The sequence below is a fragment of the Oryctolagus cuniculus genome, chromosome 18, assembly GCF_051225735.1.
Source record: "Oryctolagus cuniculus isolate XC-2025 breed Fujian yellow rabbit chromosome 18, ASM5122573v1, whole genome shotgun sequence".
NCBI lineage: Eukaryota > Metazoa > Chordata > Mammalia > Lagomorpha > Leporidae > Oryctolagus > Oryctolagus cuniculus.
Window position 1 is genome coordinate 59758559 of NC_142884.1, and position 13685 is coordinate 59772243.

The 13685-nt window shown below is 40.7% G+C and overlaps 1 protein-coding gene and 1 pseudogene across 7 annotated transcripts in view; both read right to left on the minus strand.

Annotated features, from left to right (window-relative positions):
• The window catches only part of TERB1 (telomere repeat binding bouquet formation protein 1), a 48478-nt gene that overhangs the window by 30277 nt on the left and 4516 nt on the right, over nt 1-13685 (minus strand). For 5 of the 7 annotated variants that reach the window (XM_089320185.1, XM_051846873.3, XM_051846876.3 and 2 more), the window contains exons 2-8: nt 12256-12318; nt 6873-6983; nt 6554-6682; nt 4832-4963; nt 1725-1785; nt 1523-1638; nt 1298-1420 (exon numbers count right to left, since the gene is read on the minus strand). In XM_089320185.1, the coding sequence (XP_089176311.1) occupies nt 1298-1420; nt 1523-1638; nt 1725-1785; nt 4832-4963; nt 6554-6682; nt 6873-6983; nt 12256-12286 (703 nt within the window). In that variant the 5' untranslated portion in view covers nt 12287-12318. The remainder of the gene's footprint in view (nt 1-1297; nt 1421-1522; nt 1639-1724; nt 1786-4831; nt 4964-6553; nt 6683-6872; nt 6984-12255; nt 12319-13685) is intronic. The other 2 variants (XM_089320183.1, XM_089320186.1) reach the window with 2 other exon arrangements.
• Nucleotides 3845-4038, minus strand: LOC127491410 (small nucleolar RNA U3; annotated as a pseudogene).

Sequence of the window (13685 nt, forward strand, 5' to 3'; positions counted from 1 at the left end):
TTCAGCTTCCTAATGATGCACCTGGCAGGGCCACTCCTGTGAGATCTGGCTCTTAGCTTCAGCCTGGCCCAGACCTGACTGCTGTGCCCATTTGGGGAGTGAACCAGCAGATGGAAGACATTCTCTTTCTCTTTCTCTTTCCCTCTCTCCCTCTCTGTGTTGCTCTGCCTTTCAAATAAATACACAAAACCTTAAAAACAAATGATCTCCTTGGGACTGGTATTACGGCATAGCAGGTTGAGTTACCACCCGCGATGCTGACATCCCATGCTAGAGTACTAATTGGAGTCCTGATGGCTCTGCTTTCCATCCAGCTTCCTGTTAATGTGCCTGGGGAGGCAATGGAGGACGTCAAGTCTTGGGCCCCTGATATCCAGATGAAGTTCCTGGCTCTGGCCTGCCCCAGGCCTGGATGTTCTAACTATTTGAGGAGTAGATTTGCTGATAGAAGATTTCTCTCTCTTTCTGCCCCTCTCTGCTGCTCTGCCTTCCAAATGAATAAATATTTAATAATAATTTCCATAATGATTTATACTTTGACTCTTTAAAAAATACTGTTATTTAATTACCTGAAATTTTAGGCTTTTCTAGATATTTTATTTTTATTCACTTCTAATTTAATATAACTGTGATCAAGAATATACTCCATGGATTTTTAGTTTTGCTATCCAGTTGCTCTATTATTTATGGATATTAAAAACTTATTCTGGGGGCTGGCGCTGTGGTGTAGCAGGTTAAGCCACTGGTTGCAGCACCAGCATCCCATATGGGTACCAGTTCAAGTCCCGGCTGCTCGACTTCTTCTTTTTTTTTTTTTTTTTTTTTTTTTTTTGACAGGCAGAGTGGACAGTGAGAGAGAGAGACAGAGAGAAAGGTCTTCCTTTGCCTGCTCAACGTCTGATCTAGCTCCCTGCTAATGCACCTGGGAAAGCAGCAGATGATGCCCCCAAGTGCTTGGGCCCCTGCACCCATGTGAGAGACCCAGAAGAAGTTCCTTTGGCCTGGTCCATTGCAGCCATTTGAGAAGTAAACCAGCAGATGGAAGACCTCTCTGTCTCTTCCTCTTTGTAACTGTAACTTTCAAATAAATATGTCTTTAAAAAAAAACCTTATTCTGCCATCACCATCTTCCTAAAATCCTCTTCATATCTATTTTTAACATTTTCTCATTTTAAATAATCTAAATGCATCCAATATGACTCAAATTACTATAATACACTAATTCAATTAAATAGTGAATTAAATCACTTGAAGTATGTTTCTTCAAATATGACCTAGAGAATAATGAATACTTAACTGTTATTTGCAAGAGTGAGGCCAATGAATGCGCAAATAGGGCGAATTATCTCAGGTTTCATGCAGTTTATTAGCCAATCATTAGCATGTGAAAACAGTGAACAACAAAACCTTTGATTCTCATCTGAAAAGAGACCAAGACAATCATGTATGACATATGGAATATATCAGTTTAAGTATCTGTTTTTAATCTTTATTTTTATAATGAAATATTTGAAATGATTACCATTTTGAGGATTGTTAACACAGACACACAGAGTACTACATACTGAAGCCCACAACTGGTAATTCTGGAAAATATTTTCATCTGACAAATCCAACTCATATTTTGAAAGAATTTTCCTATTAGGGTAAAAAGAAGAAAATTAACACAAATATGTTGAGGTCTTAAGTAGTGAATAATTAGCAAGAAATTTGTATTTACTTACTTGAACAATTGTGACAGAACAGTAATACAATCTGTTTCTCTCACGAGAGTTTGTCCAGGTCCTCAAAAAGAAAAGCCATATATTACATGAATATGACTTTAGAAATAATTTCACAGAAATGAAATTTTATATATTTTAAGTTAAATTTTATTACAATAGAAAAAAATTGTGATCAAGATTATTATGAAAAATATACTACTTATGCTCAGAGTCTGACAGCACTCAAATTTCCTCCAAAACTTATAAAACCTTTACTTTGCATCTATGTTTCTATGTTATAATACCAAGATAGTTTCCAAAATAGAAAAAAAAATAAATTTGATCCTTTCTAGTTTTTCAAAATAGAAAAAATTCTGGACACATATTAAATGAATATAAAAGTTCTCACAATTTGAAGAAATAAGGCAAGGTAAAAAAAAAAAAAACTTACCTGCACAATAGTTATACAGAAAGACTCTATACTATCTTTGCAGCTTTTCTATAAACCTAAAATTATTCCAAAATAAAGACCACTGCTGCCTAATACATTAAACACTGAAAGTAAATGGTCAATTCACCAGAAAATCTACCAAATGATTTGCCTGCCTCTCTTTTTCCTTTAAAGTTGTTACTTTTCATTCATTCATTCAAAAGGCAAAGAGAAAGAGAGATGGATCTTCCATCTGTTGGGTGCAAATTCCTGCAATAGCTGGGGCTGGGCCAGGCCAAAGCCAGGAGCTGGGAACTCAATCCGATCTCCCACATAGGTGGCAGGGACCACCTACGCACTCGGGCCATCAATTCCTGCTTTGCAGGGTGTGCATTAGCAAGAAGCTGGAATCAGAAGTGGAGTTGGGTCTCAAACTTGGGCATTCTGACATGGGATGCAGGTGTCCCAAGCAGTGTCTTCACCATTGCACCAAATGCCCATTCAGAAAGGTGTTACTTTTTTTTTTTTTTTAAGAAAGCTCATCTTGGGGAATTTTTTAAAAAGACTTTATTTATTTGAGAGCAGAGTTACAGGCAAAGAGAGGGAATGACAGAGAAAGGTCTTCCATCCACTGGTTCACTCCTCAAATGGTCGTAACATTCAGAGCTAGGCTGATCTGAAGCCAGGAGCTTCATCCAGGTCTCCCAGATAAGTGCAGGGGCCGTCTTCTACTGCTTCCCCAGGCCATTAACAGGGAGCTAGATCAAGAGAGGAGCAGCTGGGACACAAACCAGCACCCATAAGGGATGCCGGCACTGCAGGTGGAGGCTTAGCCTGCTATGCCACAGCACTGGCCATTACTTTTCAACATTTGTTAATGACTGTAGTACAAATCACTTTTAAAATTAACAAATATCAAATGATTAAAATGCTATTAATTTCATTTTCATTAAAGATAGTATTTCTTGGATGAGCTTAAAAAGAAGACACTATGGCCTGGCAACTGGCATAGCAGTTAAGTTCACATCCCATATCAAAGTGCCTGGGTTCAAGTCCCACCACTGCTCCCGATTCCAGTTTCTTGCTAATGTACACTCTAGGAGGCAACAGGTAATGGCTCAAGTAATTGAGTTCCTATCACCCAGGTTGCAGACCTGGATTGAGTCCCATGCTCCCAGCTTTGGCCTGACCCAGCCCTGGTTGTTGTGGATATTTTGGGAGTGAACCAATAGATGGAAACTCTCTGTGTTTCTCTCTGCCTCTTAAATATTTTTAAAACAAGACATTTATATAAGAATTAGAATTTTGGGGCCAGCGCTGTGGTGTAACGGGTAATGCTTCTGCCTGTAGTGCCAGCATCCCATATGGGCATTGGTTCGTATCCTGGCTGCTACATTTCCGATCCAGCTCTCTGCTATAGCTTGGGAAAGTAGTACAAAATGGTCCAAGTCCTTTAGTCTCTGCACCCGCATGGGAGACCCGGAGGAGACTCCTGGCTCCTGGCTCCTGGCTTCAGATCGGCGCAGCTCTGGCCATTGCAGCCAACTGAGGAGTGAATCAGTGGATGGAAGACCTCTCTCTCTCTCTCTGCCTCTCCTTCTCTCTCTGTGTAACTGTGCCTTTCAAATAAATAAATATTTAATCAAAAAAGGACTAGAATTTTAAAACTCCTAACTACTTCAGTTTATTTATTAGTTTATTTAATGTAGGCCACTCAGATTATATCCTCTCCCTGTTATTATCCCAAAGGAAGAGAAGAACCACAGTCTATGGCAAATGGCAGTCAGAGCAAAGCAACGCCAACTGGCTTCAGGCTCAGGAGAGAACACTGTGCCTCCTGGTGCTTTTTGGTGTTCTATACCCTCAGGTAAATCTCTTTTAAGGAATTATGAAAAATGATCTCAGGGGCCGGCATCGTGGTTTAATAGGTTAAGCCGACACCTGTGACACCAACATCCCATATGTGTGCTGGTTCAAGTCCCGCTGCTCTACTTCTGATCCAGTTCCCTGCTAATGTGCTTGGGAAAGCAGCAGAGGATGGCCCAAGTACTTGGGCTCTGTACACACATGGGAGGCCCAGAAGAAGATTTTGGCTCCTAGCTTTCAGTCTGACTCAGCCATGGCCATTAACGCTATTTGGGGAGTGAACCAGCAGATGGAAGATCGATCGATCGATCGATCAATCTCTCTCTCTCTCTCTCTCTCTCTCCCTCCCTCCCTCCCTCTCTCTCCATAACTCTGCTTTTCAAATAAATAAAATAAATCTTTTTTAAAAATCCCAGAAAGCATAGCCTTAGAATTTATTATTTAAAATATTTTGTTGGGGGCCAATGTTATGGCATAGCAGGTAAAGCTCCTGCCTGCAGTGCCAGCCTCCCATATGGGCACCGGTTCGAAACCCGGCTGCTTCACTTCTGATCAGGCTCTCTGCTATGGTCTGGGAAAGCAATAGAGGATGCCCAAGTCACTGGGCCTTTGTGCCCACGTAGGAGACTTGGAAGAAGCTCCTGGTTCCTGGCTTGGATCGGCGCAGCTCCGGCCGCTGCGGCTAATTGGGGAATGAACCAGCAGATGGAAGAACTCTCTCTTTCTCTTTCTCTCTGCCTCTCCTTCCCTCTCTGTGTAACTCTTTCAAATAAATAAATAAATATTTAAAAATAAATAAATATTTTTAAAAATTTCATGAGAATATACTTACTATTGTTTGAAACCAGAACCAAAATAACATAAACAGACATTCTTTTCAAATTTGTGCTTGAATCATTATTAGATAAGAACCAAGTTAAGTCTTCAAACAATTCTGAAGTACACAAAGTCTGCTGACAGTAAACTGAAATACAAAATATAATTTTAGTTTCACTATATTAACACAAACAAGTTCTAAAATATGCAAAGTTGTTAATATGGTATGTTTCTTAACCAGATCTTTTTAAATTAACATTTATTAGTTATATAATAAAATCTCTGACAAACTAATATATGCTTAACTCAATCAGTAGACAAAAGAAAAAGTATCTTAATGAAAAGTACTTCATCTAGGCACCAAAATACATTGAAATCTCCCAGAATTTCCAATAAAAACTAAATAAATAAAAAATAAATATGACAAAAAGTTTCAAGAGGATAAGTAACCAAACATAGCAAATAGGGGCCAGTGTTATGGCATAGCAGCTAAGCCATCATGTGCAGCACCGGCACCCCATATGGGCACCGGTTTGAGTCCCAGCCACCCTAATCCTGATCCAGCTTCCTATTAATGCACCTGGGAAAGCAGAGGAGGATGACCCAAGTGCTTGAGCCCCTGAACACTTGTGGGAGACCCAAAAGAAGCTCCTGGCTTCAGCCTGGCCCAGCCTTGGCTATTGTGGCTACTTGGGGAGTAAACAGTGGATGGAAGATCTCTCTCTTTCTCTGTCTCTCCCTATCTCTCTGTAACTTTGTCTTTCAAATTAATAAATAAATCTTAAAAAAAATAGCAAATAAAAGTTGGAGAAAACTCATAATCTGCCATAAAAAACAAAGGGACGAATATGAAATTGGTGATTTTTTAGACTTTTCCAGAAATAAAAATATTTTCAAATGATATTCACCTGACTGCAGTTATTTTTTGTAATAATCTGAGAAAAGCAGAATTTTACAACAATCATTTGAAGACAGTGATATAATCAGCACATATCCCTGCCTAGGACTTGTATCAGCCCCTGTCTCATGGCAAAGACCATTTTATTTATCCCAGCATCCCAAAGACTAGCACAGAGCTTGGTTCTGAATAGGTGATGAAGAAATACTTAGTGAACAAAAGTTTAGGAATATAAAGTTGGTTTGACAAACCAGTGGTTTAGATTCAATCTCATTTCAGGTACTCTACAGAAAAATATTCTTGCCAACATGAATTTCTGTACTGAAAGCATATTAACCCACATACAAGAAGGTTTGAAGCAATCTTCATTGTTTGAATAAAGTACCTGGATAAAACTATTCAAACAGACAAAACAAATGAATTTAATTATAAAATTATTTATTATTAGTTTAATTAAATATAACACAGGGGGCCTGAGTTGTGGTATAGTAGGTAAAGCTATCGCCTGTGATGTTGGCATCCCTTATTGGTGCTAGTTCAAGTCCCAACTGTTCCACTTCTGATCCAGCTCACTGTTAATGGCCTGGGAAAAGCAGTGGGAGATGGCCCAAGTGCCTGTGCCCCTGTCACCCATGTGGGAAACCCGGAAGAAGCTCCTGGATCCTGGCTCCATTGCAGCCATCTGGGGCGTGAAGCAACAGATGGAAGATCTCTCTGTCTCTCCCTCTCTCTCTCTCTCTCTCTCTCTAGCTCTTTCAAATAAATAAATAAATATTTTTGTAAAATTTAAGTATGACACAATGCTTGAAGTATAATGAAATAAAGTTTAATATATCTTACCATTTTTTTCAGCAATAGCTCCTAATGTATATAAGGCTGCTGCTTTTACTGTACTATGTTCACTTGACTTTGCAAGATTTTTCACAAATACCAAACCACCAATTTCCCGAAAATAAACACCTGCGTTACCTGTAGGGGGTGCAAACAAAACAAAATGGAAACCATGTTTATTTTCATTATTCTTTAAAGGATAAAACAAAATGCATGAACAAAGCAACATAATATGTATAGTAACTGAGTGGAAGTTTAAAAAGTATGTATATATATCACAGTACAAAAGAATTAGAATCACAGATAAAAATTCACGATTGTATCTTACTGTTTTGTTGACAAATTGAATGAATAGAGACCAAGGCTTCCTTTTGTGAAACAGGGTTGTCCATTTGATGCTTTATACACTCCAATAATAAATTCAGGTCAGTCTTCATTTCTAAAGGACAAAAACTGTTACTTTAAGCAAAAGTTTTCTTTCAAAAATTAACCAATTTTATTTTCTGATTATAAATTTTTAGAATGTTCAACAATGAGCATTATTATTTTATAATCTAACAAATTATAAAGATGTATAAAAATATGTTGTTTAAATAATATAAAACTTCTTTTTTTTTTTTTTTTTTTTTTTTTTTTTTTTGACAGGCAGAGTGGACAGTGAGAGAGAGAGAGACAGAGAGAAAGGTCTTCCTTTGCCGTTGGTTCACCCTCCAATGGCCGCCGCTGCAGCCGGCGCACCGTGCTGATCCGATGGCAGGAGCCAGGATCCAGGTGCTTTTCCTGATCTCCCATGGGGTGCAGGGCCCAAGCACCTGGGCCATCCTCCACTGCACTCCCTGGCCATAGCAGAGAGCTGGCCTGGAAGAGGGGCAACCGGGACAGAATCCGGCGCCCCGACCGGGACTAGAACCCGGTGTGCCGGCGCCGCAAGGTGGAGGATTAGCCTATTGAGCCACGGCGCCGGCTCATAAATAATATAAAACTTCTTAGAATTTTTTGGTTTAGCAGGTAAAGCTGCAGCCTGTAATGCCAGCATCACATATGCATACCAGTTCAAAAACCAGCTGCTCCACTTCCAATCCAGCTCCCTGTTAATGCACCTGGAAAAGTAGTGGAAGATGTCTCAAGTGCTTGGACTCCTGAACCCATGTGGGAGACAGGAAGAAGCTCCTGGCTTCAATCTGGTCTAGCCCTGGCTGTTGACGCTATTTGCAGAATGCATCAGAAGATGGAAGAAAGAGGGAGAGACAGATCTTTCATCTGCAGGTCACTCATCAATGGCGTCAACAGCCACAGCTGGGCCAGACTGAAGCCAAGAGCCAAGAATCTCTTCTGGGTCTTCCATGTGTGTAGGGGTCCAAGTACCTGGGCCATCTTCCTCTGCTTTCCCAGGCCCATTAGCAGGGAGCAGCTGGGACTCAAACCAGTGGTTCTATGGGACGCCAGCATCATAGGTGGCAGCTTTACCTGCTATGCCACAAAACTGGCCCCTAAAATCTACCTTTTAAAAATATGTGTAAAAATAGGAATAGAAGATCCAAATATTCTCTTTAAGTGAAGCTACAGTGGCTTAAATAGCTGCCATTTAGAAATGAATGAAATGAAAATGAAAATAGTAATACATAGCAGAATTTGTGGGAAGCTACTAAAGTAGTATTTAGGAGGAAATTTATAGCACTAAATATTTATATTAGAAAAGAAAACAGTCTTAAATCAATGACCTCAGCTTCCACCTTAAGAAACTAGAAAGTAGGGGCCGGCACTGAGGCACAATGGGCAAAGCTGCTGTCTGCAGCACCTGTGTCCCATATGAGTACCAGTTTGAGTCCCAGCTGCTCCACTTCCAATCCAGCTCCCTGCTACTGTGCCTGAGAAAGAAGTAGAAGATGGCCCAAGTGTTAGGCCCCTGTACCCACATGAGAGACCTGGAAGAACCTCCTTGCTCCTGGTTTTGGCCTGGCCCAGCCCTGGCTATTGCAGCTTCTTGGGGAGTGAGTGAACTACTGGATGGAAGATCTCTCTTTCTCTAACTCTGCCTTTCAAATTAATTAATTAACATTTTTTCGAAAAACTAGAGAGCAAATTAAACTCTAAGTAGAGGAAAGGAAATTACAAACATCAAAGCTGAAATTAGTGAAATAGGAAACAGAAAAATAGAGCAGGTGCTTTGAGAAGATCACTAAAATTGATAAATCTCTATTCAGACAGATTAGGAAAAAAGGAGGAAAGATTCAGTTTACCAACATTAGGATCGAGAAAGATAACATTGCCCCAGAATCTACATATATTAAAAAAAATAATGAATATTATATACAACAACATACCTATAGATTCAATGACTTAGGTAAATTGGACAAATTGTTTAAAAGATACAAACCTTCAAAACTCATCCAGAAAAAACAGATAATCTGAATAGTACTATATCAACAAAAGTTATCGGCCGGCGCCGCGGCTCACTAGGTTAATCCTCCGCCTGTGGCGTCGGCAGCCCGGGTTCTAGTCCCGGTTGAGGTACCAGTTCTGTCCCGGTTGCTCCTCTTCCATTCCAGCTCTCTGCTGTGGCCCGGGAAGGCAGTGAAGGATGGCCCAAGTGCTTGGGCCCTGCACCCACATAGGAGACCAGAAGGAAGCACCTGGCTCCTGGCTTGGATCGGCGCAGCACCGGCCGTAGCAGCCATTTGGAGGGTGAACCAAAGGAAGAAAGACCTTTTTCTCCTCTCTCCCTCCCCCCTCCCCCCCACTGTCTAACTCTGCCTGTCCAAAAAAAAAAAAAAGATTAAAAAAAAAAATTATTATACTTCAGAACTTTTCCACAGAGAAAACTTCAGGTTCAGACAGTTTCATTTGTAAATTCTAACAAACATATAAGGGGAAAAAAAACACCAATTCTACACAAACTTTTCCAAAAGTTTAACAGAAGGGCTACTTCTCAACTTATCCTATCACGTTGGCATTACCTGATACTAAACCAAAGCCACTAGAAAGAAAACTATAGACCTATCCCTCATAGATAAATGCAAAAAGTCTAAACAATTTTGAGGAGTTAAATATACATTACATTAAAGTAATAGTACATTACAACCAAGTGGGTTTACCCCATCAGTGCAGGGTTGATTTAAAAAAAAAATAAATGTAACAAAATCAAATTAAAAAGTAAACCCTTTGGGTCACTTCAACAAATATAGAAGCAGCATTTGATAAAAGCTGACATCCATCTTTAATTCAGAAAAATAACCAAACAAGCTTGGAATAGAAAGGAATGTCCTCAACCTGACAAAGTGTATCTACAAAAACAAAAAGTTCTACAGCAAACATCATACCTAAAGGTAAAGACTAAAAATTTTCATGAAAGAAGACAGATACCTGCTCTCACCACTCCTATTTAACATCATACTGGAGTCTCTCACCAGTGTCATCAGAACAGAAAAAGATAAAAGGCATCCAAATTGAAAAGGAAGAATTAAAATCGCCTGAGTTCACATACTACAAGAAATTGTATGTAGGTAATTTGATTGGTTTAACAAAAAACCTACTAAAACTAATAAGTGGAGTATCAATTTTTAGGATATCCATTTAATATGCAAAAAATCTATTGTATTTCTATATACCAGCAACAAACAAATGGAAATTGATATTTAAAAACTGGTATCATTACAATAGTTTGAAAATATGAAATACTTAGGGATACATCTAACAAAAAATATTGAAGACATATACACTGAAAACTAAAAATACTAAGAAAAATTAAAGACCAAAATAAATGGTGCATTACACTTTGTTCATGAGTTAGAAGACTAAATATTGTTGTCAGTTCTCCCCAAATTGGTCTGCATATTAAACACAATTCCAACAAGCTTTTGTTCTTATTTTTCCCTTTTAAAATTTTTATTTATTTTCATTTTATTTGAAAGGCAGAGAGACAGAAACAGACGCAGAGATCTTCCATCCATAGGTTCACTCTCCAAATGCCTGCAATGGCCAGTGATGGGCCAGGCCCAAGCCAGGAACTCAATCCGGGTCTCCCATGTGGATGGCATTTGGTGTGGCAGTTAAGATGCCATTTAGGATGTTCACATCCGTTATCAGAGTACCTGGGTTTGAGTCCCACCTCCACTCTCAACGCCAGCTTCCTGCTAATGCACACCATGAGAAGCAGCAGATGATGGCTCAAGGAGTTGGGTCCCTGCCAGCCATGTGGGAGACCCAGACGGAGTTCCCTGGTTCCTGGCTTTGGCCCGGCCCAGGCCTAAGAATCAGGGGATGGAATATTTCTCTGTCTCTCTGCCTTTCAAAGAAATGAATAAATTTTAACAAATTTTTAAACATTTGAGCTTCAAAAAGAAACCACCAAGAATATGGTAAGACACAGGGCCAACATTGTGGTGAAGAGGGTTATGCTGCCACTTACAACACTGGCATTCCAGGTTCACGTCTCTGTTGCTCTGCTTTTGATCCAGTTCCCTGCTAAAGCATTTAGGAAAGCAGCAGAAGATGGCCCAAGTACTTGGGCCCCTGCTGCCATCCACATTGGGCGTTCCAGTGTTTTAGCTTCCATCTGACCCAGCCCCTGGCTCTTGAAGCCATTTGAGGAGTGAACCAGCAGGTGGAAGATATCTCTGTCTCTCCCCTCCTCTGTCACTCTGCCTTTCAAATAAATAGATTTTTTAGGTATATAAAACAGCCCCGTCTGGAAGAAAATATGTGAAAATCAGATATCCAATAATGGGCTTGTGTTCAGAACAAATAAATCTAAAACGCATGTAAAGAATCTGTACAGACATTTCTCAAAAGAAAACAAACTATCAATAAGTATATGAAAAAGCATACAAGATGTATCACATTTATGTCTGTTTCTGCCTTTCTGAAATGTTTTTTCTCAGCCTTTTTTTAAGCATTTATTTGAAGGACTGAGTTACAGTGAGATAGACACAGAGAGAGAGATATTGCATCTGCTGGTTCACTCCCCAAATGGCTGCAATAGCAGGCGATGGGCCAGACCAAAGCCAGGAGCCAGGAGCTTCTTCTGGGTCTCCCACATGTGTACAGGGGCCCAAGAACTTGGACCATCTTCTGTTGCTTTCCCAAGCACATTAGCAAGGAGCTGAATTGGAAGTGGAATAGCCAGGACGTGTGGGCTTATATGGGATGCTGGCACTGCAGGTGGCAGATTAACCCACTGTGTCACAGCGCCAGCCTGTATTTTCACAGGAGAATGTCTGTTTCCTGAAGCCAGGAATTATGCAACAGGTGCAGAGCAGATATTAAATATTTATGTAAATTGCTCAATGACTCTTCCTGGAGCCTGAAAGATAATATGTAGTACTTTTATCTCCCACAAATAGAAAACTAATTGTAGGGACTGGCACTGTGGCGTAGTGGGTAGAGCTGCCGCCTGTAGTGCTGGCATCCCATATGGGTGCCAGTTCGAGTCAGCTGCTCCACTTCTGATCCAGCTCTCTGCTATGGCCTGGGAAAGCAGAAGATGGCCTAAGTCCTTGGGCCCCTGCACCCACGTGGTAGACCCGGAAGAAGCTCCTAGCTCCTGGCTTTGAATTGGCTCAGCTCCAGCCATTGTGGCCATCTGGGGAATGAACCAGCGAATGGAAGACCAACCTCTCTCTCTGCCTCTCTTTGAATCTGCCTTTCAAATAAATTAATAAATAAATATAAAAAAAAACTAACTGCAGATATAGGATCCATGAATCTCTCACCTTGTGTTTTCTTCGTGTCCTCACTTTCCATATTTGCTTATATTCTTTTTCTTTATATTTCATCTAAAAAAAAAAAGGTATTTTGTCAATTAAAATCCATGTCCCAGAATGCCAGAAAATAACTGCAAAGGACTGGTAAAAGAATGGTTTTCCTGAAGCCAGAAGACTAGGGACTGATTCTGCAATTTATTAGACATATGATATTGTTTAGTTGGCTTAAGTTCTCTGAGTTTCCTCTTCTACAAACAGAAATGATATAAGGGGCCAGCGCTGTTGCAAGGTGGTGAAGCCACCACCTGCAGTGCCGGCATCCAAATGGGCACCAGTTTGTATCCCGGCTGCTCTACTTCTGATCTGGCTCTCTGCTGTAGCCTAGGAAGGCAGTGGAGAATGGCCGAGTCCTCGGGCCCCTGCACCAGCGTGGGAGACCCGGAGGAAGCACCTGGGTTTGAATCGGCTCAGCTCCAGCTGCTGTGGCCAACTGGGGAGTGAACCAGTGGATGGAAGACATCTCTCTGCCTCTCCTCTTTCTGTGTAACTCTGACTTTCAAATAAACAAATGAATAAATCTAAAAAAAAAAAAAAAAAGAAATGATATAGGGTCGGCGCTGTGGCATAGCAGATAAAAACTGACACCTGAGACACTGGCATCCCATATGGGTGCCGGTTTGAGTCCTGGCTGCTCCACTTCAAATCCAACTCCCTGCTAATGGCTTGAGAAAGCAATGGAAGATGTTCCAAGTGCTTGGGTCTCTGCACCCACACAGGAGACCAAGAAGCTCCTTGCTCCTAGCTTTGGCCTGGCCCAGCCCCAGCCATTGTGGTCATTTGGGAGTGAACCAGTGGATGAAGATTTCTCTCTCTCTCCATCTCTCTCTCTCTCTCTCTTTCTGTCTCTGTGTCTTCCTCTGTGTAATTCTGACTTTCAAGTAAATAAATCTTTTTAAAAAAACATTAATTATATTCCTACTTCATAGCATTGTTAAAAGAATTACACATCTCACATTTTAAAAACTATATATATTCAACAAATTGTATTAAACAAACGGTTGGGGGCCAGCACCGTGGTTCAGTGGGTTAAAGCCCGGCCTGCAGCACTGGCATTCCATATGGGCACTAGTTCAAGTCCTGGCTGCTACAGTTCCAATCCAGCTCTCTGCTCTGGCCTGGGAAAGCAGCAGAAGATGGTCCAGGTCCTTGGGCCCCCACACCCGCATAGGAGATACAAAAGAAACTCCTGGCTCCTGGCTCCAGATTGGCTCAACTCTGGCCATTGCAGCCATTTGAGGAGTGAACCAGTGGATGGAAGACCTCTCTCTCTAACTCTATCAAATAAAATAAATCTTAAACACACACACACACACACACACAGAAATGGTTGGTTGACTGAATCTAGCTAGTTCTCCTCCAGTCCCAGTTTTGTCTTTCCT